We start from the raw sequence: 24,719 nt of genomic DNA, 5'->3' as shown, positions 1-24,719 counted from the left end.
CAGGATCCAGCACAGCAGAGAAATTCACACCATGCTAAAACTCAGCACTTCAGTGCAAGAGGTTTCCAAGTACCAGCAGTGCAGTAAATCTGAAAAATAGAGTTTATTTTTAACCAGTGGTATTGTGACATCTTATCTGGCATAACCAATTACAGCAAAATCCATGGATAGAAACAAAATAGCAGATCTCTGCTTTTGGGTGCAGTGTCCTGCCCAGGCAGCTGAGCACAGCAGGGCACTGGCAGCAGGGAGTTTGTGCCCCAGGGGCTCCCTCAGGACAGACTCCAGTGAACCATTCACACTCACACATACAGACACACCCACACACACAACACCAATAGCAATATTTCCACATGAAATCACACTGTAGCATCTACACATAAAATGGCTGATAAAAATAATCTTGCTGTAGGTTTACATAGTATATCTACATTTTCATTCGAATACCCAGACTGCTGGCCCATCAGAAAAGGGAGATTTTTTTGTCTTGGTTTTGTTGGGCTGTGGAGAGTTTTATCCTAGAGCACAACAGAGCTGCTCTCTTCATCCCAGCCCAGACCTTTATTGAACATTTGGCCTGAGGAGATCTCTGGGAAGTAGCCTGGGAAGAATCAATGGCTTTGTCATCCACGTCCCATCCCTTTGTGCTGCCTCTTCAAACATGGGATAAAAACACTATAAAAACACTCTGTGCCCCACAGGTAACAAGAATACAAAATACCGCAAAAGCCTTTCTCCTCACATACACGGGTGCATTGCCCACACAGGATGCCTACAACAAATTAAGGTCTAAAAATGTTTCCTCAAACATTTGCCCTCAAACTGGGCTCCTGAGCTCCCCAGCTACAGATGGAGCACACAAACATGCGGAGAAACCTCCCTCCTGTCAGTCTCTAACTCTGGGCACTTCACTCATGTAGAGTCCTGGAAAATACAGAATATTTGAACCATGTTTGTATTCAAACATACTCCCTTGTCAGTTTCCTAGGGCAGAGATCAACCTGCTAAGAAATAGCCAAGAAGCTCTTATGTGAGAGGATAAAAAAAACCTTCTAGTAAATGTTAGTTTCATGTATATAAATATTTGTATTTATAGATATAGACAGTGAAAGGGTGATTGGGTGTTTATGCATGCTTATTTCTTTGCTTTGGGTTCCAATACTTCCAAAAAGAAAAATCAGGAAATAAGTTCTGGTACAAGATACTGTAGTCATTTCTTTAAGAACATTTGTTACACTTGATCTCACAAGAAACCTTTCAGCCCAAGCTCTCCTCCTCTGCAGAGAGGTGGTCAGAACAAAGAAAAAGGTGCATGTTTCTCTGTTGTTGGACATGACATCCTTCCCTCTTTGAAGCCTCTAGGATGGCAGGTATTTCACAAGGAGCTGCAGCACAGGAGGAAGGATGCTGTGATTTTATGGCACTGCCTGAGGCACTCAGTAAACATTTCACTGTCGACTGAACTGCCCCCAGTGCCATCCCCAAAAAGTAAGGACAAAAATCAAGCAGCTCTACATTCACATACAGCTACAACATGCAAAAACACACTACCTTGTAGGGAACAGAATACACAAACGTCTGGCTAGCAAGGATCTTCCCCAACCTCTGGCTCTTGGGAGATAATGCTGAGAAGCCTCAGAACAAGAGGAGGAAGAAGGGGAAAAACACAGGAATACACAATCCAGGGGTTGAAATTGTTGCCTCGAAGTTATTTCCCATTTACATTGAGTTCGTGCCTGGCTACCTGGGAGCCTTCACCCTCAATAACAGTGGGTCAGATTTCTACCCCAGACTTCTTTTCCCCTCTCTGCCCATTCATTTAAGGCACAAACATATTTACAGTTTCAAACAACATCTTTTTGTGTTCCAAGGATCATACACTGGAAGGCCTCTACACTGCTGTACCAGGAAGATCTGGATGTAAATCAGACACCTGGTATTGAACAAGGACATTCCTCAATCCCATCTTCAGTCCTGAAGGAAACCGAGGAATCTCTAAGCTTATAAACCAACTTTCATTCTTTTTGAGGTTACTCAGTTGTAGGAAAATTGATAAATGGCAACGATTGCAACCAAATCTTTAACGGTCACCTTCCTACCTCACCCCAGCAGTGCAGACTGGTGGTGGACTGTTACTCTGGAAGAACTAAGTGCAGTCAGAACAGGTCTCCAGAGGCTTGCCCCAGGCTGTACACAGAATACAAGAGCATGCAGCATGTTTACATAGACTCAGCTTCCTTCCCTCCCCCCTCCCTCCCCAGTTCAACACACACAAAACCCCTCCACTAAGGAGAATATTGTTGTGATGAGGCACTTGAATGATAATTGGAGAGTCCCTATGAAAAGGCCTTCCCTTCACAGTGAAGTGGGACAAAGAGAAGAGAGCAGTTTCTCAGGACTCCATCTCCTCTTGGTCAAGCGGTGGTGGCACAAAGCTGATTACTTCATCATAAGTCAGGCCTGGGGGGAGAAGTGGGACAGAAACTTAGCATCAGGACTGTTATAGCACCACCAGACACCTCTTCATGCAAGAAAACCTGAAACAATCTCCAATATTCTAACACTATTTTAAACAAAAAGTATTGCTTAATTAAGACAAAGAAGAGAAGAACACTTACACCGCTCTCAGAGACCAACATACACAATAAATGATACTTCCAGGGCATTGAGAGATGTGAGTAGTTTGAACAGAAAGATATGTTTGTGTGGTCCTAGCAGTAATTAGTTACCAGGGACTATGCTAAATATTGCACAGCATGTGGCAGTTTCACTCAGTGGAACAACAGGATCGACAGCATGCCCACGTTTTTATCACTTTCTTCTGTGCCTCTAACCTTGGCTTAGTTGAACCTCAGCTCATGAGATGGCAAAAGGACTGAGAAAGGAGAAAGGACTCACCAAGATCTGAGAGTGGCAGCTCCAATCTCTGCTCTCTGTGAGCAGTGACAGGACCCAAGGGAGTGGCTGGAGCTGTAGCAGGTCTGATTAGGATGGATCTCAGGGAAGTTTCCTCCCCCAGAGGGTGCTGGGCACTGCCCAGGCTCCCCAGGGAATGGGCACAGCCCTGAGGCTGCCAGAACTCCAGGAGCATTTGGACAATGCTCTCAAGGATGAAGAGGGTGGGATTCTGGGGCTGTGAAGGATCCCTGTGAAGGGCCAGGAGCTGGACTCATGATCCCTGTGGGTCCCTTCCAACCCAGGATATCCCATGATTCTACAAACACAAGGGAGGCTGACTGTCTCTCGCTCCCCTCCCCCAGACTCACTTTTCCATTCTTCAATCTCAAGTTCCCTGCTTTCAAAGGACTGGTCATAGGGGTCTGCCACGGGCTCATCATCGGGGTCGTGGTACTGGGCAAAGTAGGCATGGGCCAGCGCCTCTGCGGCTGTGATGCGTTTGTCCGTGTCCAGGACCAGCATCTTCTCCAGCAAGTCCACGGCTGCAAGAGCACCAGACAGAGAGGTTTTCTCACATGAGCTGTGACTCTATTCTGAAATGTAAAGCTCCTAAAAGCCCGACATAGATGGGGAATCTGTAGTTTCTCAGGACCCACCCATCATCTAGCATTTTCTTCCTCTTACACCCTTGGCCCACACATCCTTCATAAACATAACCCTGTTCTACTCCTGAAGGCAGAACAAAACTTTGGGTATCTCTGTGTCCCAACACATGCTACCTTCAGTTTCAGGAAAATTTAATAAACAGGTCTTACCCAGGGGATTGGCACCAATAAACACGTTTTCAAAGTTCATTTTTGGCATGTAAGACAAAGACTGGATGTAGTTTCTTGCCTGTGGAAATAAATGCTCTGTTGAAGTATCAGACAATCGTCCAGCCAGCAAGACCAAGTACTTTTCAACCATCCTGAAGCACTGGTTATTATGGTCTGTCTCCTTGCTTATTCTGACACTTACTAAGCACATCAGCATTATCCTGCCCCAGCTAAGGCACTCATGACAGTAGAGGAAGAGCTGACATTACTTGGGGTAAAGACTAGAAAGCAGAGAGGTGCAGGAAGAGCTGACTCCCTGGTGTCCCAGCAAGGCTGGGTGCAGCCTGCTGTCCTGTGCTGACCTGCACAACACAGCACACAACGCAAAACCAGCTCACAGCCAAGTCTCACACATCTGTGGTTGAGCACGCACTGTCCAAATCTTCATTTAGTACAAAAATCTCGCAGAAGAGCAGGTAGTTAATTGCCCACCCCATGCCACATGCAAGCATTTAATTCATACTCTGAGTGAAGCCCTGCCCTGCAAACCCCCTTCCTCTGCTCAGATCTCACCTCGTGGCTGGGCATCCTGTTAATGAGATATGCAGGGGGCGTTCCCGTCAGACGCATGATCTGCTGAAGCTGGTTAATATCTTAAGTGCCTCGTCAAGGGCTTTGTTAAAATCAGTGCAAAACCCATTTCAAACAGAAAACAGTCGCATACAAAAGCATCTCTTCTGCAAACCACAAGGCAAATGCCATACAGGCAGGGTCCACTAATTTGTTCAACTACCTGTGAAATGTTCAGCAATTACAGGAGTGCACACTTAAAGCAATGGAGAATCACTGTTCAGTTGGTAACTGCCAGTAGAGAAAGTATTTCTGTCCAAAGGAAGTAGCATTACACTGCAACAACGTTGTGTTCACATTTCCCAGCAATTTTAAGCCATCAGAGTAGATGTTTCCTTTGGCTGAGGCTACTCCACAACATTTTCCCTGTGCTGTGCAGCTATACACAGCTTCAGGAAAACGAACAAAAATTAAAACAGAAACAAAAACTGTACCCTCTGCACTGGTTACCAGATTTTTTTTCTTGCTGCATAGAAAGTGCTTAAGTTTCTTGTGGTGCAAAGTGAAACTTGCTCACAACTGACACCTTCTGAACAGCTTTCAGTGCCCTTTGAAGTGGGCTAGGTGACAGAAGGCTTTATATGCAAAATTAGCAAAACATTAGCATTGCATAAAACAGAGTTAACAGGTATCAGTGAACAGGGAAAGTGAGAGTAAGTAAAGTAATGCAGCAGAAAACCAGAATTTATTATAGTGACACACACAAAACCCTCAAACACTTCTGAGTTTTGCTTTTTCCATACAATGGAAAAAGAGTAGAAATAGTATTTTACTGCTGTTATTTTTTTTTTTAAACAGACTTGTTTCAGACCTGGATAAAAGCAATTATTATTTTTATTGTGCAATAATGTTTAAAGAAAGACCCACTTCAACTTACACACGTAAATTAATCTTCTGCTTAATTTAGTCAACCTTCCACCCTATGTCTCTTCCTAATCCCCTGTACTTCAAACACCAGAGTAGCCTTAAGGTCAGTTCACAGGGCAACCAAATCAACCTGGGTTATTCAGCTTTAACCTCTCCAAAGATGGAACATCCCAGGGCTTTTTACATTGGTGGGATATTCAGCAAGTTGACCAATTTATCCCAATTTGCATTGCACATCACTTCAGCAGGTGTTATTCAAGGCTAATCTCACATTTGTATTTACAGTCACAGTTACAAGAACATTAAGCTGCAGCACAACATAATCTTCTCACCACTTTCCACAGCTCTGATCCTCTGCTGCACCTCACAAACAGCAGTGACCTCAGTGCTCACTGTGCATGCACCTGCTAATCCCTGGCTCTGATTTATTCACTCCACCTTCAGGAACAGGTAGAATTAAAGGCCATTTCACACTGTCTTTGCACAGGTTCTGAAAATAGAGGTCACCTCCCAAAGTGGACTGCAGGAAGCCTTTTTGCTGCTCCCTTGGTAAAAGGCCCCCATACAACAACATTTCACATAGCCAAGCGCAAAGTCTGCTGTGTGCCCTGGAACAGCTGCTACAGCAAAGCACCTACAAGGCATTTTCTGCTACAAAAACAAAGATACGGCAGCAGCACTTCAGAAATTAATCACACTACAGAAGGAACTGTGTGTGTTTAGAGGATAACACACCTGCTCCTATTTAGAAAGATCCCATGGTATGCAATGTGGAGAAAAAACAACTGAGACAAGCCTCAAGCTCTTAGCTGTGAAAAATACTTCCCCAGTAACATCTGATCATACAATAGATGACAAAGCATAAACCCACAAACTAAGAAAAAAGTCACGAAGCAGTAAAATGAGAATATGAAAGGATAAAATCATACCATGAGCAGAGGTAAGAGGAATAAAGATCAGATACACAAAGCATAAGAACTTAAAGCCATCCAAGAACAAAGAATTACAAAGGAAGAAAAATAACAGAAAATAAATCCCAACACATTCTATAGATAGACTTCAGGAGAACGACACACAAACTCGGGACTTCTTAAAGGGCAGATATTACAATCAAAGTGTAAACTCACAGACTCTGAGGAGATTTTCTTCAAAAGCTCAGGCCCTGGGGTTCCAACGAGTCTCAAAATGAGCTTCAACTGATCAATATCTAATGATGGACCATAAAGGAAAATGCTGGGAGAAATCAAAATGAAAAGCGCAACACATCACCCTATTAGGGTTGAAAATTAATTCCTGACAAGGCCTTGACTGAAAAGCTATTTTACGCAAACCATATTCCTCTTGTTTACAACTGAATATAACTGAGCTCTCTGCATCAGACAGATTGAACATCTTGTCTACAGATACTCCACATGCATTGAATTGGGCACTGCATCCTGAAGTATTTTGGAGCAGAAATCTTTTGCCCCACTGGCAAAGGCTGAATTTCCATGCTCCCTTCACTCCCTCAGGCCCCACACCAAGCTGCAGTTAGCAGGATTAGGTTGCATTAGTGACAGCTGAAGTAAAGCAGAAGGCTGGAAAGGGTAGGCACTCATATTAAGAAGAAAATCAAGGCTTTTTGTGAACACCTTCAAGCTCATTCAGCCACTTGTAAAGCTGGGAAGGTAAGGAAATGATTGGACTCTGCTCATACCCTGCAACATCACCTCACCATGGGCACACCCTGCCCACGGCCAGGGCAGCTGAGCTGCTGCCACTGGCACAGGGTCCTGTCCTGGCACCTCCTGGAGACCACCAGGGCAGGGGGATCAAAGCACCTGAACATCCCTTCTGCTCTCCAGACCTGCTGGAACAGCAGGGAGAAACAGAACAGGCGCTCAGGTTTAACACATCTCTGTGGAAAGCTCTCAAGAGGGAACACTGCAGATGGAAAGAATGTTTTACCAGGAACAGAGCTCCCCCCAGGCCATGTGCCAGCCCGAGCTGTCCCCTCCAACAAGTACTAGGTGACAAAACACACGATTGAGGGGGGAAAAATCCATCAAAGATACTGTTTTATGTCTAAATCTCATGACACTAAGGAGACACAAAATATCCTTTCTAAAACCATCAATACAGAATCTCCCTTCTTTCCTGAATTATCCTTCACAGGGATTTCAGACTGTCTGTAATGTTTACATTTGCCTTTAAAATTATACAAAAGTAGTTACATAATTTTTTTAGACAAATCTTGTATTCTGGGATCATTGCCTTCCTGATGGCTGAAGATACAGCTGCAGTTTCTTCTCAAGAGTATCCTTTGAGTACTACAAGAACTTCAAGAACTGTCACCTATTTAAAAAAAACCTAGTGAACAACTCAGAGTTCCTGTAATATGGCAAAGTCTGTATGAAAGAAATCACCAATGCTTTGCTAAAACCTTTATCTTTTGAGGTAAACTTTGGTCTAAAGTTTTATCTATAAAATTAAAAGCCCTGGAATTAGCACTTTGTCAGAACAGCTGAATTCATTTTTCATTTGTAAAGTTACTTGGCAAACTTCTAGCTACTCAAAACACTCAAAATCTAAGAGTAAACCCAATATCTAGTTGGATTTAGCACAGCTGAATTGCTAACTCTGAACAGTCAATGCTTAAAATGAGATCAGAATATCCACTGCTGTAGAATTAGCAAAGGACACTACTAACCACAACTGGCTCATTTATATCAGATTTCTTGTGCAAGCAGCAGCTGAAGTGCAAATTTTAGAGTGCTAACATGCCACAGCTCAGTTTAAATTATTTAAAGGCATTTAAAAGCTTTTGCACTGGTGTGTCAACAATATTGCTGCCCTGTTTGCTAGTGGAACATACTTCTCAGATAAACAAGAAAAAACACAGAATATGGAACTGGCACTGCCAAAACCCAACCTTGCTTCTGGTTTTAGGTCTGCCATCTATAACCTGCTGAACTGCAGCATTCTTTAACTACAGGGCCAATCACATCCCAGAGAAATGAGCCACAAGCAATTAGACAGGAATGAGATTTAGTAAATACAAAGCAGAAGAAAAACACCACCACATGTGCATGGAGAAGGAAAGCACAGCATGCATAACCCAAGTGCCAGCTTCAAGAAGGACTGATGAGGGATTCTAAAGTTCAGAAAATAACCTGCTATCACCACCACCAGCAAATCTCACAAGATTGTAAGAGCTTATCCAGGCAAAGCAAAGTTCCAAGTTGTTTTAGCTGCCACCACAAGCAAGAATAAAGTGTATCAGAAGAATGTGTAATTTTAGACTGGTTAGTTATTGTGGAAGTTTCATAATACTGAATAAAAATAGTAATAAAAACACTCTTCATAGTTTAAGGGAACGCAGTCAACTTAAAACACACAGAAAAAGCTAAACTAGTACAAGAAAAAAATCGAGATAGTCTTATTTTTACTTTATATTATTTTATGCAAATCAAATATTCAAACAATGTCAGCTTTCCTACTTACTTGTATGAATCCTTCACACTACAAGAGCTGTAAAAATTTATGTGTTTAACAGAAATTGATCTTGGCATCGGACAGATACAACAATACCAACAAGAAAGCATCAGAGTCCAATGCCTGAAGCACTCTGATTTTCATCACCTCATTTTTTGGTCTCTGACTCATTTCCCACAATCTTGAACCCCTTCTCCACCTCCTGGCAGAGATTTTACCAGTATTAGAAATCCATCTTTCATCCAAATGCTTCACCCATAGATTAAAATAGGAATAATTCAATTTCCTTACATTCAGTTGTAAATTAGGAGTACTTCAGCAATCCTGCAGAGTTACGCCTAAATTAACCACAGGGTTTTTCTCTAAGAGTATCTTAATTCTTGCTTTAAGTCAATGACAGCTGTGTTTAGAATCCCTACAGATTCAGAAATTTAAACTCAATATTCATTTATCAGAGCCACAGTCATCACAGACAGCATTGAAGATCATTATTTCAGAGTCCAACTTTATTACTTACCTGAAAATGAACTTACAGCTTACGTCTACTGCACAGGTGCATCCCAGGGCTGTACAAAGAAATATGTGATGGACTGTAAATAATATCACAGCATTTCTGCCAAATCCTTGGTGAAAGGGATCAACAAAAGAACCATCTGAACAGGGGGATGATCATCCTGAGAAGCCATTACATATTCTGTCACTTTAATTTTGGAAATGTAAGGCTACACAGTCGAGAAAATTTACATCTTGAGACTGAAAAGCAAGAACTACTTCAAATTTTCAGTTGTCAAACAGGAGCAGTTTCCAGCAACACAAAATCACATTGCCTCCAACTACACAGGGAATTTTCTAGAACTGCAGTGGATTTGGATATACAACATCCATGGCTACTGGACACAAGGCAAACATACCTTAAATTATTCATGTTTATATTAATTCTAAAGTAAGTCAGCAATTGTACAGAGACACTACAGGAGGAATAAGGGCCTCTGCAAATCCGTGGGTACAATGAAATTATTAAGAGCCCAGAACTACCCAACAGGATATAAACCTGGAAAACCCCTTCAACTCTCTCGGAAAATAATGCACATATGAAGATTTCAAAAAGCCTTCCAAGACAGGAAGAAACTATAACTGTTATCTTAATTCTGCTTGCTGTCTTCAGATGTCAGCAGACTGGAGTGAAAGCTGCCAGCCTGGGTCCCCTTCCAATCCTTGGGTAAGTGTTCCATGCACAAGCAAGATTCAGAACCAACCCTGTTTCCCTTTTAGTTTTAACCTTTTGATCAAAAAGCACAAACATAAATTGGGGAACCACACGGAAGAACTGGAAGAATTACAGTACTACAAAGTTTTGTCTAAGATAGGAAAGGATTTGGTCTGTTTTTCTTAAATCTGAGAAACTCAGAACAGAAAGAGCATTTAATTAAAAAGCATTACTGCCATTTGCAAAAGAAATTGAGCATTTAAAGTAAATTATCACAAGCATCTGCTGGGAGACATAAATTAGCGAAGTACCTTATTATGATAAAGCAAACAAATTAGACCCTAGAAGTAAACTCCATTTTGCATTGCAGATATCAGTGGCTTTAATTTAGAGCTAAGAACAGAGCTGGAGAAAAAACTTCTCAGACTTAGAAGAATCACCATTTTGTTCAATTCATAAAAACCACAAAATAAATCAAAATCTTACAGCATTTCACATACATTGCAAATCCTATTACAAATAATTTAGTTGCAATCATCAATTTCTTTAAAATCTGAAGTGTCACTGTTGCTAGGGTCAAATAATGGCAACAGCTTAAAGACTTTTGCTTTGTTTGAATGAACATTTCTTGGTATCTCAGTTCTTCTTAAAAGAAAAACAAAAAAAAAATATCTGTCCAAACCAACCTACACATGGTGAATCAACAGATAAAAATATACCAGCTTTTGTTTAATTCAGTTTCTGTCTCTGACAACAGAAAAATAAAGCAGAGATGACTACATAGTACAGTACAAATACAACAAATTTAGAGAGAAATTATGAGACGGAGTCAAGCAGAAAAAGAGGAGAGGATAAAGTCAAAGAACACGGAAAAGGGAGGTGACACTGAAAGCTGGAATGAAAGCTTCTCAGGAGGGAGTTTTGGAATCCAGATGGTTTCTGAAGGTAAATTAAACAGAAGGCAGAAATTCCAACACCATTTTTTTTTTTTTCCATCAAGTACTAACATACTTGAATTAACTGACATAAATACTAACAAACTAACAAAAGTTATTAAAATGAACAAACTGTGGTTGAAATAATAAACTTTGGTAGAACGTGGGCAACGTAATTTTCTCTGGCAAATGAAAGCCCAATTTCTAGGCAATGAAAAATCTTGCCAGTAGTAAATTACATCCCAATCTTGTGTGGTTGAACAAAAATTTTAAGTGCAACAATTTGCATCAAGTCTCACTTCCAGTTTTCTGGGGAAAATAGGACCAAATCTCACAAAGTCCTCTCAAATTTGCCGAAGTGTCTTACTTTGATGAGGCAAAACAAAAATATTTTGGAAAGGTCATATTCAAGGTTGATTTTTCACATCAGTACAAGCACACTGTGAAAAAGTTCACAGTCTGTTTCCAGTCAAGCATGGAAATGGAACCTAAACATTTCAGAGCAACTTTAGTGAGAACTTTGGCACTAAAGAATCTGCAAACCCACAGCTTTCACCACCAGGATACCTCCAGGATAAAAGGAAGAGAGGCCAGAAGGGAATCACATTTGCAAGAAACCTGAAGCATGAGAGGATTCTTGGCAAACATCCATGCAAGTATTATCTAGAAACTCAACTAATAAATTTAAATAAACTTAAAGGAAAGTAATAGAAACATTATGTAAATCTAGTGATGATAACAAACAATAAAGAGGAACAGATGTGCAGCCAAATCAAGTACCTTCTTGTACTGTGAGTAAAAGAAACCATTAATTTCAAAACAAATTAACGAAAGTCCATAACTAAATCCAGAATTTATTTTCATGTCAATTATGTGAAAATGAAGATCTAATTTCAATTTCAAAAAATAAGTTACTTCTAAAGGATACGGTCTGTGCCAGGGAACAATGTTCTTCCAGTCAACAGTTCAGCCATAATGCAACCCACTGACCAAATATCAACTGAACAAAATAAAACAGAAAACAAAACATGATGCATAAAAACACAGTCTCAGCAGAACCACCCCATCCAACCAGTGCAAACAACTCTGTTCTTACAGTGTCTCATGACACTGAGGCAATCTGAAATATATTGCAAGCTAACTGATACTATTCTGTGTCATCTAAAACTTGTACAAATAAGAGAATTCAAGATCAGGCAACTCCTCCTTCCAGACTATAACCTGACCTGAACACCAAAGAGCTGGGGAGGAATCTAAACCATCAGAGGAAGAAACCTGTGCAAGAGGACTCTGAGGAATGGATTTGCATGTGGCCTTACATAAATGCTACCCAAACAACCACCAACTATTTCACTGAAGATACAAGACAAGCCCATACATGTGCAAGATGGGGGAAAGAAACCCTGTAAGGTATTGATATATGAAATTGGGGTAGCACATAATTTTCTTTGGTGCTCTCCTGTACAAGAACTATTCTCAGACTTTGATTTTCTTCTCTGCACTTGATCTGCAAGTATTGCTGGAGAGAAGATACTGGAAACTGTGAGGAAGATAAACCTGTGAAGAAGTGGCTAACAGGAGAGGAAAGGATGGGAGATTTATCCACTTTTTATCATTTCTTCACATTACAGCTCCAGACATTCTCCTCAACCAGACACATTCCACGGACTTATTTTAAAAAACACTGTGCCAGGAAAAGCAAGGGATAAGTGCCGACAATATTTTGCTGACTGCAGTTTCAAAGGCTAAAATTTAAAGAAGCCTGGTGAATGCTATTACAATGTTACTTAACTTCATCTGACAGACTGTGGCTCAAATACCAGCTCTGAAGCACAATTACCAAGAGTGTCAATGTATGCAATCAAATGAAGCGGGAGCACATACAAGGACAACCTCTTTTCTTCCTCCCCCTCACAATTCAGAAGCTTGACAAAACAGAGAATTCTTGTGCTAAAGGCATTACCTGTCTGGTTGTAGTGCATCCAGTTCAGCATGATCTCAGGGGCCCTATACCACCGGGTGGCCACGTACCCGGTCATCTCATCATCCGTGTGCCGGGCCAGCCCGAAATCCAGGATCTGCAAACACAAAACACCAACCACTGCAGGGCAACAGTGCAAACTACCCAGCACAAACAACCAGACAATCACTGAACTGGGGACAGGAGGGGTGGGAGAGCTGCAAAAATAGATTATGAAACCAAATTTCACAACCTGTGAAAAGACACTAGGCTAGAACAGCGTAGGACTCAACAATCAGAATTATGTCTGGGTATCTTGTCTCCAAAACAAGTAAACACAAACTAAAGCTGTTAACTCTGCACTTTCATGACAATTCACTAAAAACATAAGACCAGATACAAAAACCACTACCTTATAACTCTACCACTGGGAAGCACATTATTCTTTTTCTATGAAAGTATTTTCAAAAGGAATTGTTTTAACACTTCAGTTGCAAGGGACATTCACATGGCACTCACTCAATTCTCAGTCAGACAAACCAGATTTTTTAATTACATTACCTTTAGCTCACAGTCTTCATTAACAGCTAGGTTACTAGGTTTTAAATCCTAAAAAATTAAACATCAGCATTAACAGCGGAATATGTGATGTTTCACAAATCTGAAGTAGATAAAATTTTAAATGGAGATAAAAATACAGAGTCTAACTGAGTGCAAATATTAACTTTGGATAAATTACTTCATCACAGAGTCAGAAATCTCTCCTGTGGCTCTCAGAGATGTCACATATAACCAAAAATGCATAAAAGCAACACTGGTGCTGCATATTTGTATTTAAGAGAAAAGTGAATTCACAAAAGAAAATTATGGATCTTGACAACCACTTTCCCTGGTCAATCTTTTTACTACTAAACCAAAATAATTCTCAGAAAATTTTCTCTTGTTTCTCTTGGTGCTACATTGTAAAAGTCTATGCTTAATTTTTAAAGATATTGTTTCACTACCGGAAACAATCTTAGAATGAATACTCACCCTGTGTATTATGTCAGCTGAATGGATGTACTGTAAAATAAGATGACAAAATTTATGTAACAGTCCAAGCAGCCACCTCCTCATCTCTTCCCTAGAAAATACTGCCCTACCCCAGCCCACACAATTCAGATGCTCCAGACTGTCTGCAGAAGGAGCCAGCTGTGTGTCTGTGGGTTGCACCAGGTGGGTGTTCCAGTTTGCCTCTCCTTAGGAACACCCAGGAGTGCTGCCACTTGAGTGGAACAACACAAGTAAACAAAACTGAAGAAATGGAAAATTCATAGCCAGAGCAGACCAGGGAGCATCACAGTTCATAATTTTTCAGGCTCTGTCCATAGGAACACATAAAAATGATAGATAACCTTACTGATGCAGAGCTCCAGAGAGGCAGAAGTGAAAGAACCATAATAAAATATTATTATACAATACTTTAGGGAAGTTACAGAAGCCCCCCTATGCACTCAACTGAATCTCTGAGGATGTAACATTCACCAAGAACTTCCACTCTCCATGGTGAGCTGTGCTCATTCGGGGAGGACAGGAGCACTCACCTTCAGGCCCCGAAGAATCTGGTAAATGAGAAACTGCACGTGGTCATCAGTGAGCTTCTGGCATTTCACAATGTTGTTCAGGTCTGCTCCCATGAGATGCGTCACTAAGTACCTGTGGACAAAAGCAAACACGTGGGCCATGAAGCAATCTCTTGAATAGGATTAGGATAAAAATTCCCTATAAATCTCCAGTGGCAGAGCTGACTGTCCCAAAGCACGTTGTTCAATGAAACACAGATCATGACACTTTAAATAACGTAGCAAATTAGTATAGTGATTCCAACAGCACTGGGCAGCAAACCACAGCAAGTGAACAATTCTGATGAGTCCAACAGCTTAGGAGCTACTACAACTTTGTGCTGGAATTCAGAATTACTTGTGAGTGATGGCAGACAAATTAAAGAGACAAATATTTCTGTCATAACCTAGGAGGCATAAGGAGATACAAAGACACTTTGTTGCAATCTTCAGAGAAGTTACCTACACATCATTGAATTCTTCTAGTGATTTGGCAGGGGTGAACACGTCCAACAAGCCAATAACCTAAAAAGAAAACAGTGAAAAGCTGTGAAATATATTTATAGCATACCATTATACAGTTACTAAGATCCTTTGTGACACTGAAGTATTATTCCAGTAGATGTCTAATTTCCATCTGTTCAGTGTTGTGCTTTATGCAAGCTAACGAGATCTCCTGGAACTTAAAAACCTGATGCAGACACACCTGAGAGCTCTGCAGCTCCATTTGCTTGCTCAAATCTTCATGAACTAGATACAGGATACAAAAAAACCACCTTATGTCCAAGCCCCTCAAACCACCACACCTTCCACATTCACATGTTCTGTGCCACATAAAGCCAAATGTTTTTACTCAAAATTGAGATCTGAATAGTCAAGACAGTAGCACTAATATGCCTGCCTGAATCAGCTCTGATCATCTCTGCATCTGCAGGATTTTTAAATCACAACCTAGACAAACTTTCCACAGATAAATGAAGGTATGATGAACTGATAATATATATATATACACACATATATATCTGTAAAAATGACTTAACTTCCTTTTATTCCTTACTCTTAAAGATACATAGGCTCTTTGCAATACCAATCAAAAAATATTAATGAATCTCAGACAGCTGTAGTCACAAACTAATTTTAATTGCTTATCCTTATTAGCTTTTCTTTGGTGTGTCAAAAGATAAATCAAAGCTTTCCTGTTTGAAGAATATCTCAGATATGAGAAAAGGTCTAGAAAGAAACTCTTGAGTACTACTGGGGTTTTTTACAGGGGCATGTTATGCTAGGACAAGGGGCGATTGCTTTCCACTGAAAGGGTAGATTTACATCAGATATTAAGAAGAAATTCTCCCCTTCGAGGATCGGGAGGCCTTGGAATGGATTCCCAGAACAGCAGTGGCTACACCATCCCTGGAAGTGTCCAAGACCAGGTTGGATGGGACTGGGAGCAACCTGGTCCAGTGGAAGGTATCCCTGCCATGGCAGGAGGTAGAATTGGATGGTCTTAAGAACCCTTCCAACCCACAGCATTTGACATTTCTATGGATATTAAGCAGGATCAGAAGTTACCTCTACTGCTGAGACAATGGTATCCCACAGGAAGAAATACTGACAGTAATACAAACATGCATCACAAGTTCCAGAGATGTGAGCCACACCAAAAACATCAAGATGATTTATGGGATACCAGCTGCTGACTGCAGTGGTCAGGAACCACACCACACAACCATTCCTGCCACAGCATGAAGTTCTGAACAGATCAGCCCAGGAGATCCTTACAATCAGACTATCCCTGGCTTTTCTGTGTGTGGTAACCATCCTGGCTTTGCTCAGCTCATGTCCAAACAGTATTTGCCTTCTGCCAAGACAAAGTTTGCTGGGACAAAAGAAACCAAGAGCCTTCCTTTCTTCTTCATGTTCTGACAGCTCTACCAAGTTCTGGTTATGAGAATTTTTGCTCCATTGCACACAGAATTTGCTCTAAACACCATGCAGTATAAATACACTGGCATGTTAATGTCACACACAGAGGAAATTGGTCAGGCAATTGTCATCTAGACCAAATAGAAGCTTTATCAAAAAATAGTTCAATATAACATTTGCCACATTCTGGTTTGCTTCCTTGTTGAAGATTTAAGTGGATGGCTCGTATGAACAGCCATCTAATTTCCACCCCTTCATCACCACCCTTTTTTTCCTCCCTATTTTACCCACAGGAATCTAATGAATGTCTGCTTTATAACTTTCTGATACAGGCAAGCCAAAAAAAAAATAAATAAAAGCCCTCCAGAAGACACTAAAATACAATAATCTTTCTTTAAATAAATGCTTAACATAACAAAAACTGCAGTTTACTAAAACAAGTAACCACAATAATGTGTTCCAAGTCCTTATGAACTTGCTAAATAGTGATTTTGAGACTATTCTAGAAAATATTATGATTTTTTAATACAAAATTGGTTACTGTGGGGTTTTTTGGGGCTGGTTTTGTTACTCTGCATATGCTACAGCTCTAATACTTTGGACTACTGCAAGCTTTGCATTTAGCACTAGGACAAAAAACATATCCAGCAAGATATTTAAAAGCAATCTTGATGGATGCTCAGTCCAACTTCAGAAAAGCATTTCATACCCTCTCCCACCACTCACATTTTCGTGTTTCATGTGCTTGAGCAGCCGCAGTTCCCGGTAGGTCCTCTTAGCGTGGATGATGGACTGGAAAGGCCGGGACAGCTTCTTCACCGCCACACGTAAGCCCGTTTTTGTGTCAAAGGCAGAACTGCAACAGAGAGTATTCAAATCATCAAAATTAACCTTATATGAATGCCTTCAAATCCACACTTATTCTAGACAGAATTATCTAGACATTGAGTTACAAGCAACACCATTTCTCCAATGAAAATGATTTCCAGGTTTCCTGGTCCATAACCTGCATACCACCCAGAATTCCCACATATTTACACAACTCTTGGTTGCTGCAAAAAATGTTTAAAAGATGAGTCTTGTCCACAAAGTAACGGGAAATCTTGTAGAAAAAAGAGAAAGGTTTATGACTTTGGTGTCTGAAGTGCTCTTAAACATAATTATGCACTAAAACTCTGGAGAGAAGAGTACTTGTAAATACTACCACTATTCCTAAACATACTTTCAAACAGCACACTTGATCACAAAATACTATGCTCAAAATACTATTTTCATGGTTTAAATCCATACAAAATTCCAGGACCTGTGCTTAATAAAATCAGTTATGACTGTTGTCAATCATAACTGAAGCTGAAATTAAATTTCTTTGGTAAATCTCATCTAATCACCAAGTTCTGTTATACAAAAGTGCATATAAATAAATGATACATAGCTGTACATTACCAAATCTTGTCCCTTTAGCAGAAACCTTGTACATACAAATAATATTTTTTCTTAAGAATCCATTATTTAATCCTACTCAGCATATATATATATACACACACACACATATATATATAGACACACACACACACACATAGAGTACAGTAAAATTATATTTTAAGTAATTCCTTATGCAACTTACAAAGCTCTGGTCTGTTCAAAAGGAAGAAGGAGGAGAAATAGAGGATGTGAAATCAACACTTGAACCAAGACAACAAATATGGGGAAAGTATGGAATGCAAGGAGTCATACAAGGACAATACTGGTTGATTTTCCTGCTATATTTATGGTTCAGGTGAACTCCTGATTCCATTTAAAAGTGAGTATGCACTAGTCCTTGATAAACATCAGGCAAAAAGGAATGCTACATATTTATAAAGGTAAAGTGTGAAATATAAAGCTTAACTAATGAAGCTCAAAACCAATCACAAAAGCAGTCCTAGAATAAACCCACAATTGCATATGCAAACCACAATGCCCACCCCACCAAAGGAGCTATTTGATATAAATGAAGATGTCATTTACTTTTAAAGAAACCACCAAGAATTAACCTCCAGACTCTATCTCAAATTTGCCCAGTTTCCAAGGAATTTGGTAAGTGAAGTTTATGAGAAATAGAAAACACTACACGAGCACCTTTTTATGAGCAGTGACCCTTCCCCCAGGCCCTGGCAGGGAATGGAAAAACCCTCTGTGCACAGTGAAAGAAGAGCATCTCCCTTTCTATAAAGGGCATCCTCAGAGTGGAAAGAGCTCTCTGGAAAACACACAGGAGTACACCGGGTCACAGGAGCAGCAGCCTGCCAGAGCTGAATTACTCAAGCTACATCACACTGGGTCAAAAAACACCCATTAGCAACTTCCACATGCATCCTTTACACCTCAGCCTGGCAGACAAAAGAAGACATTGAGCACACATTTTTTAATGTTGATTTCAAATTCTCAAGTTTTCATATATTACTAGAAAAAAAAAATCAGTATTTAAGCAGCAACATTTCATGAAATTCTGAATTCAATTTTTTTTTTCAGCCTCAGGTAAAATTCACCATTTTGTAATACACAAATATCCCAAGTTCAGCCTGAAATTACATGCCAGCATTTTAATGATACATAAGGTGTTTTCTAGAACTTAGAGCAAATATAAGAGTAGTTATCATCATTCAGCACATGCACTTATAAATTAGTCATGGATCTTCACCAGTTTCCAAACATTTTAGGTACAAAATGCAGCAAATACCAGTAACTCTTTCATCTTGCAAAGAAGGGGATCCCCTGCATCTCAAACCTCCACAACTCCAGAGTCAAGTTTCTCTTTTGGTTTCCAAGATTTTGAGATTTCAGAGCCACCAGACATACAATAAGCTATTTCAGGATTCAGATGAAATTCAATTTCACTTTCTGTTTTTAAATTACATCTTTTGGGGTCATATCAAGTCACTGTACTGTTGCAGTAGCTGTACAACCTCCAAGGGAATTGCAGTCAGCAGTACTGGTTAAACAGCACAATGCACAAGCCCAGGAAAGAAAATTCTTTAAAACTGCCCATTCACAATCTAGACTTAAGGTCAGAACACAAAGTTTGGTCATATTTGAGGCCTAAAGACTATTTCCCCACAGATAAAATCATGCTGAGTAATCTTCCGCCAATACAGATAACTGGCTAATGGTTCCTGCAGAACTACAGAACAGCTGTCAGCTGGAGAACATTTTAAAGGACACTAAGCTGCCTTTCATCACAGACTTAAAACAGCTGCATTACACTGATCATATTTCAGCTAAAGAAGCCCAATTAGGAAAAAATTGCACGATCCACAGTTTTAAATCCATTTTAAAACAGGATCAGCACAAATTTAGAATTTATCACACTATTTTAAACCTCATACATAGTACTGTGCTATAGCAAATGAAATGCATCCACCTCACCCTGAGCAAGCTAAAATTACAATTCTGATCTAACCTGAATTGAATCCAGAACACAGGAGCTAGAAGAAAAGAATTATTTTAGAGAACCTATCCACTGACAGTAACATTTGAAGCAGTCTGAGGAACTAAAGTATGCACTAGGTTACTTATGAGCACAATTTAAATATTAGATAATCAGAATGTTAATTTTTGTGCAAAGGCTGTTTTGCTAAATATATGCTGCTCATTGCTAGTGCCTCTGCAAATACCCAAGCTGAATCTCCTTAGCGCTAGCTCTGAAGTTAATTTATGCACTCCTAAGCAGACAGAAAAACAGTTAGTACCTGACAGATTATTACTGACTGCAGTCACTTCTGTACTTGCACTTCAGTCATTACCTCCCATACACACTACAAAAGTTGCAAGTATCATTCTCCTGTGCTAGATTAGCTTCTGCTTCAAAGAAAGCTGCAATAAAAATCTCACTGTAGGACAGATGTGCTCACACTAATTTCCCTTCTTAATATACCAAGTTCCCCTACAGTTCAAACTTCTTGCCAGCACTTTGAGAGCTCTGCTCACAGCTTTTCTGTATCTGCCCTTCTCCTACTCAACTTCCCCTTCCTCACACATTTTCTGCCAATCCTTCCTGTGTGGCTGCTTCATCCCACTCAGTTTTACAGTTCTGTTCCTATCACTCCACACAGATCTACCACACCTTGCTGGAGGAGCAGGCACCTGTCCCTCCAAGCACACACAGGATTTGGAGGCACTTGCACCCTTTGATAAGGGATTAGAAAAGAATCTATAGAGGAACTGTTTTTACAAAGGTGATGTTTATGTTTATTTAATTTCCTCTGAAGCCTAATGTTTTAAAATTTCTTAAATCTATAATGTTTCTCTGTATCCAAGAAATTCAGACTCAGTGTTAGTACAATCGTGGGTTGAAATGGGAAAAAAATCACACGTTTTGGAGGGCTGTATCACCTGACAGTCTATAAAAAAAAAAGCTAAAAAAAAATCTTATGCAAGATTTTGAGGAAGAGTAAATCTTGGCTGTTCAATCCTTTCCAAATTAATTAAGGCAACACAGATAGCTTGCAAAGCAATTAAACCAAGCCCCTTATTTTACAAAGGCATCAATACAACAAAGAACACCTGCAAAAATATAATAATTAAGTAAACTAAGAGTATACAGAATGTGCTTCACAGCCTTTTAGAAATTGATGGCAAAAACTGTGAAAACATCATTTTGCTTAGCTCAGAGCTGGCTGAATTGATGCCAGGAGTCAAGACTTCCCTCCAGCACATGCAAGAAACGAAGCAGTCCTCCAAGTGAAGTGAGTCATCAATCAATCCCATCTCTGTTCAGCAACTTCCCACTGCAAGATGTTGTATTGTCTAGGCCCCTTGCCTCCTTATGTGAAATATTACAAAATGCATCTATCGGGAACCTTTTTTTTTTTCAATCCAGGCCCGGTTACAAAAGCATGCAAACGACTGTGTTGTATAAATACACAAAATGTTGCAAGAATGAACAAAACAGCATTTCATACAACAGATGCCACGGCAATTGTTATGTGACTTAGGAAGAATCAATCTGAGGATATGTGTAGATATTTCTCAAAGTTTTGGAATCGAATCCCTGTTTGTACCGCCAACACTTGCAGTTTTTAAAAAATGGATCCTGAAAAATACCTGACCTGGCCATTTGAACCTCATTCTTCTGACACTGCACATCACCCTTCAGAAAACACTGCAATATTTGCTCTCACTTCAGGCACATGTCTCAGGTGTCTCAGGCTGCCCGCAGAAAATGCCTCTCCCTCCACCCACCGACTCCACAATAGTCAGGTTTGTGTGTTAGGGAGTTCCAAGACATACTAACAGCACATTCAAAGCAGCCTATAACAGCTCCATAGTCTAAGTGACTCATCTGGCAGCCTAACGCTTTCTTTTTTATTCATTTTCCCCTCCAGTTTCTGCAGATTCCTCATTTTCAAATGCCTCATTTTGACAATTTAAACAACAGAGCATTGATTACATTTGAATATAATAATACAATCATGAACATACATGAAAACATATTTACCATTTTAAGGATTGTTAAAACACCACTATGTACTATCCCAACAGGGATACACCAAAGTCCAAATGAAACTAGGTAGCTTTTTACGGGAGAGAAGAAAAACAACTCTAAAGAGACAGAGAACAGAACAAGTCCTTGCAGGAATACCCTAAATAATATGCATCACCACTTGTAGCTTAATAAACTCCCATAAATATGCAAAGGTTTTTGTTGTTTTCTTGAATTTTTCAATTCTGACATACTTTCCATATCACTATATCTTTTCTGAAAACTATTTTTAGAAGAACATACAGGAAGCCATTAACATGGACTGTAAAAAGACTCTGTGCCACACGTCTGAAATTGCTTCCAATACAAAACTGTCTCACTTGGTCTGAACAAAGTTGCACAATCTTTGAAAGTTTTGACACAGCAAAACAGGAAATTCATGATGCAAACTCTTTAGTTACTGGTTGAAAACAAACTGCAAGTATTACATGTACCATGGAGATTGTATGGAAGGGGAAAAGAAAATAGGAGTGGGGTATATCATGTCGGATCAACCTTAAAATACAAAGGACGAGGCACTGAGCAAATTAATTTCCCATTACATTTCAGGAGTAGCATAACTCTGTGGCACTTAAATGGGTATTTATCAGCTGTGTCAACAAGGTCCTCCTTTCACCAAAAGAAACCTGTCTACTCCCTTCCAATCAAAATAATTCTATAATTGTATTTAAAAAAAACAAACAAAAACACACCTCGGCAAGTATACTGGTTATTCTTGCTACAAAATTGACCAGTCTGGTTTACTTTTATGAAATGCAAGCCTCTGCACACTTCAATCACAGCATTTTAAAAAATGTATGTTATTTAAGCTCAACTTACCAACAATTTTATAACAGGTAAAGAACAGTTGAACATTTAATTAAAACTGTAGCACATGCAAAGCAACTTATTTTCAGAATGCAGCATGTGTCCCTCCTTATAATAAAACTGACATCCATAATGTAAATTTGCATACTATGTTAATAAAAACATAGGCATGCCTGCTTGAATACAACAGAAAAGCAGCTTTGTAATTATGCACTCATATTTCAAAATTCTGCTCACACTTTGACAGAACCAAGGAACACAGAATAAAAACCAGAATGCTCATGTAGAGGATGTTTCTTAATCAAGGGAGGCAGTGAACACTTTACTAAATGACTGCTAAAGTCTAGAATCAAACTGATTCAAACAATATCTTGTCTTTAAGCTTAAGCAAAGTATGCAGCTCCATTTATGTTTAATGATCCACCGCACCTCAGCGGAGAAGCTACAAATTAAGGATGCATTGTATCTCACACATGTAGCCTGGTTTGTTCCTATTAGGTAAGCATTAAAACCCAAACTCTTCAAGCTCCCTGTATTTCTGCAGGTCTCACACCAGGACTTTACTCTCCCAGGGAGCACATACTGCAGTAATTCTATAGCAATAAAACGAGTCTTCCTATGTTCCTCTACTACTGCCAAGAAAACATCGGTGCTTGTAAATCCACTATAACAAGTCAGGGATACAAAAACAGTCCTCACAGCATTCTCTCTACTTCTTGGCTATCAACAAATTCGAGATAAAAATACAATTGCCTCAAATATAACCTATCCTTTAGGTCCAGAAAGAATCTGGGACAAGAGCTGCCAAGCCCTCAGCTCTGCAAAGACAGCTATGGGGGGGGCTTACCAGGCTCCATCCCTCTGCACTCCCCACCTACTGACTGCAAAAAGTCGCACTGAAATATGTCCATATGAGATCATTGGGGGCCGGGGGGGGGGCGGGAACAAATTATTATCTTCCCCTGCAAAAATGTTTCAGAGCCACCTGCCATGTGGTGCAATCCCCGACCGCATTCCAGAGACGAGACTGCGGCTTCCCGGCAGCACCGCGCGTAAACCCGGGAGGAAAAACGTCTCTTGCAGGAGGCCGGTGAAGAGCTGGGGGACAGGAGCCTCTGGGGGACAGACAAGCCCCGCTCGTCGCGATGCCCACCCCGCACTGGTCCCACCGCGGGTCCCTGCAGGGCAGAGGGGGGCGCGGGGCGGGGCGGCAACCTAACGCGACCTCCTCCGCACAGCCCCGTCCCCTCCCAGCACTCACCAGACGGAGCCATAGGCCCCGGAGCCGACCGGGGAGAGGTTCTGGTAGCGCTCGGGCACCTCCCACACCGTCTTGTTTAGCTCCTGCCGGTAGAACTTGGGCCGCTCCTGAGACATCTCGCTGCGGAGCCCGCCCCGCCCGGCCCGGCGGGAGGGGGAGGCTCTGGCCGCGGCTGCAACAGCACCACCGCCGCCGCCACTACCTCCTTCTTCTTCTTCTCCTGCAGCAGCAGCAGCAGCAGCAGCGACTTCTTTCTTTCTTCCTTCCTTCCTTCTTTCGCTCCCTCCCCTCAGCGCTCCCGGGCGGGGGCAGCCCAGCAGCAGCGACGCCCCCGCTGCCGCCGCCGGCCTCTCGCGCCCCGCCCCGCGCCCCCGCTGCCCCCTCCCACAGGCACGGGGGGCGAGGCCGAGCGCGGCTCCGTCACCGCCTTCCCCCGCCGCTCTCCCTCTCCGGGCTGTGCCACGAGGGGCGGGATGGCCGCATGAGGCGCGGCTGGCGGTCCTGCGGGCAGCGGCGAGCGAGGAGGGGGCGCCGGCGTGCGGGGCGGGGACACGCTCTCGCCATAGGTGGGACGGCGCAGGCGACACCGCAGCCACCGCCTCCGCCCTTCACGCCCCACCCCTCATGGCGCAGCCCGGGCGGCGGGCGCGAGCTCCGGCTCCGTACACCCCGCACAGCCCTGGGCGCAAACCGCGGGCACCGGCCTCGGTGTCCCCGCACAGCCCGAGCGCAGAGCCCGCTCCCCGCGGGCGGCACAGCCCGGAGCCACCTCAGGGCTCCTGAGGCTCGCGCTCGCGAGAGCTGCGGGCGCAGAGCACAG

The 24,719-nt window shown here is 41.4% G+C and overlaps 1 protein-coding gene across 2 annotated transcripts; it reads right to left on the bottom strand.

The window, feature by feature from the left end:
• Window positions 1-88: 88 nt before the first annotated feature.
• On the bottom strand, window positions 89-24,665 carry MAPK14 (mitogen-activated protein kinase 14). Of its 2 annotated transcripts, none has more exons than XM_086862213.1 (12): window positions 23,900-24,665; window positions 17,037-17,166; window positions 14,854-14,912; window positions 14,370-14,481; window positions 13,819-13,848; window positions 13,348-13,395; window positions 12,790-12,904; window positions 11,755-11,826; window positions 4,287-4,366; window positions 3,714-3,792; window positions 3,267-3,440; window positions 89-2,460 (listed from the first exon to the last, which is right to left on the bottom strand). In XM_086862213.1, the coding sequence occupies exons 1-12, from the start codon at window positions 24,013-24,015 to the stop codon at window positions 2,393-2,395; spliced, it is 1,083 nt and encodes a 360-aa protein (XP_086718339.1). In that variant the 5' UTR covers window positions 24,016-24,665; the 3' UTR covers window positions 89-2,392. The 2 variants fall into 2 exon arrangements, with proteins under 2 accessions (XP_086718339.1, XP_023797972.2); XM_023942204.2 differs by lacking the exon at window positions 4,287-4,366 and adding an exon at window positions 6,338-6,417 and having other exon boundaries at window positions 23,900-24,404.
• Window positions 24,666-24,719: the final 54 nt, after the last annotated feature.

This window comes from Cyanistes caeruleus, chromosome 24 (genome assembly GCF_971803275.1).
Source record: "Cyanistes caeruleus chromosome 24, bCyaCae1.hap1.1, whole genome shotgun sequence".
Classification (NCBI taxonomy): domain Eukaryota; kingdom Metazoa; phylum Chordata; class Aves; order Passeriformes; family Paridae; genus Cyanistes; species Cyanistes caeruleus.
Note: the sequence above shows the minus strand (reverse complement) of the source record. Positions and strands in the feature narration are given on the sequence as shown.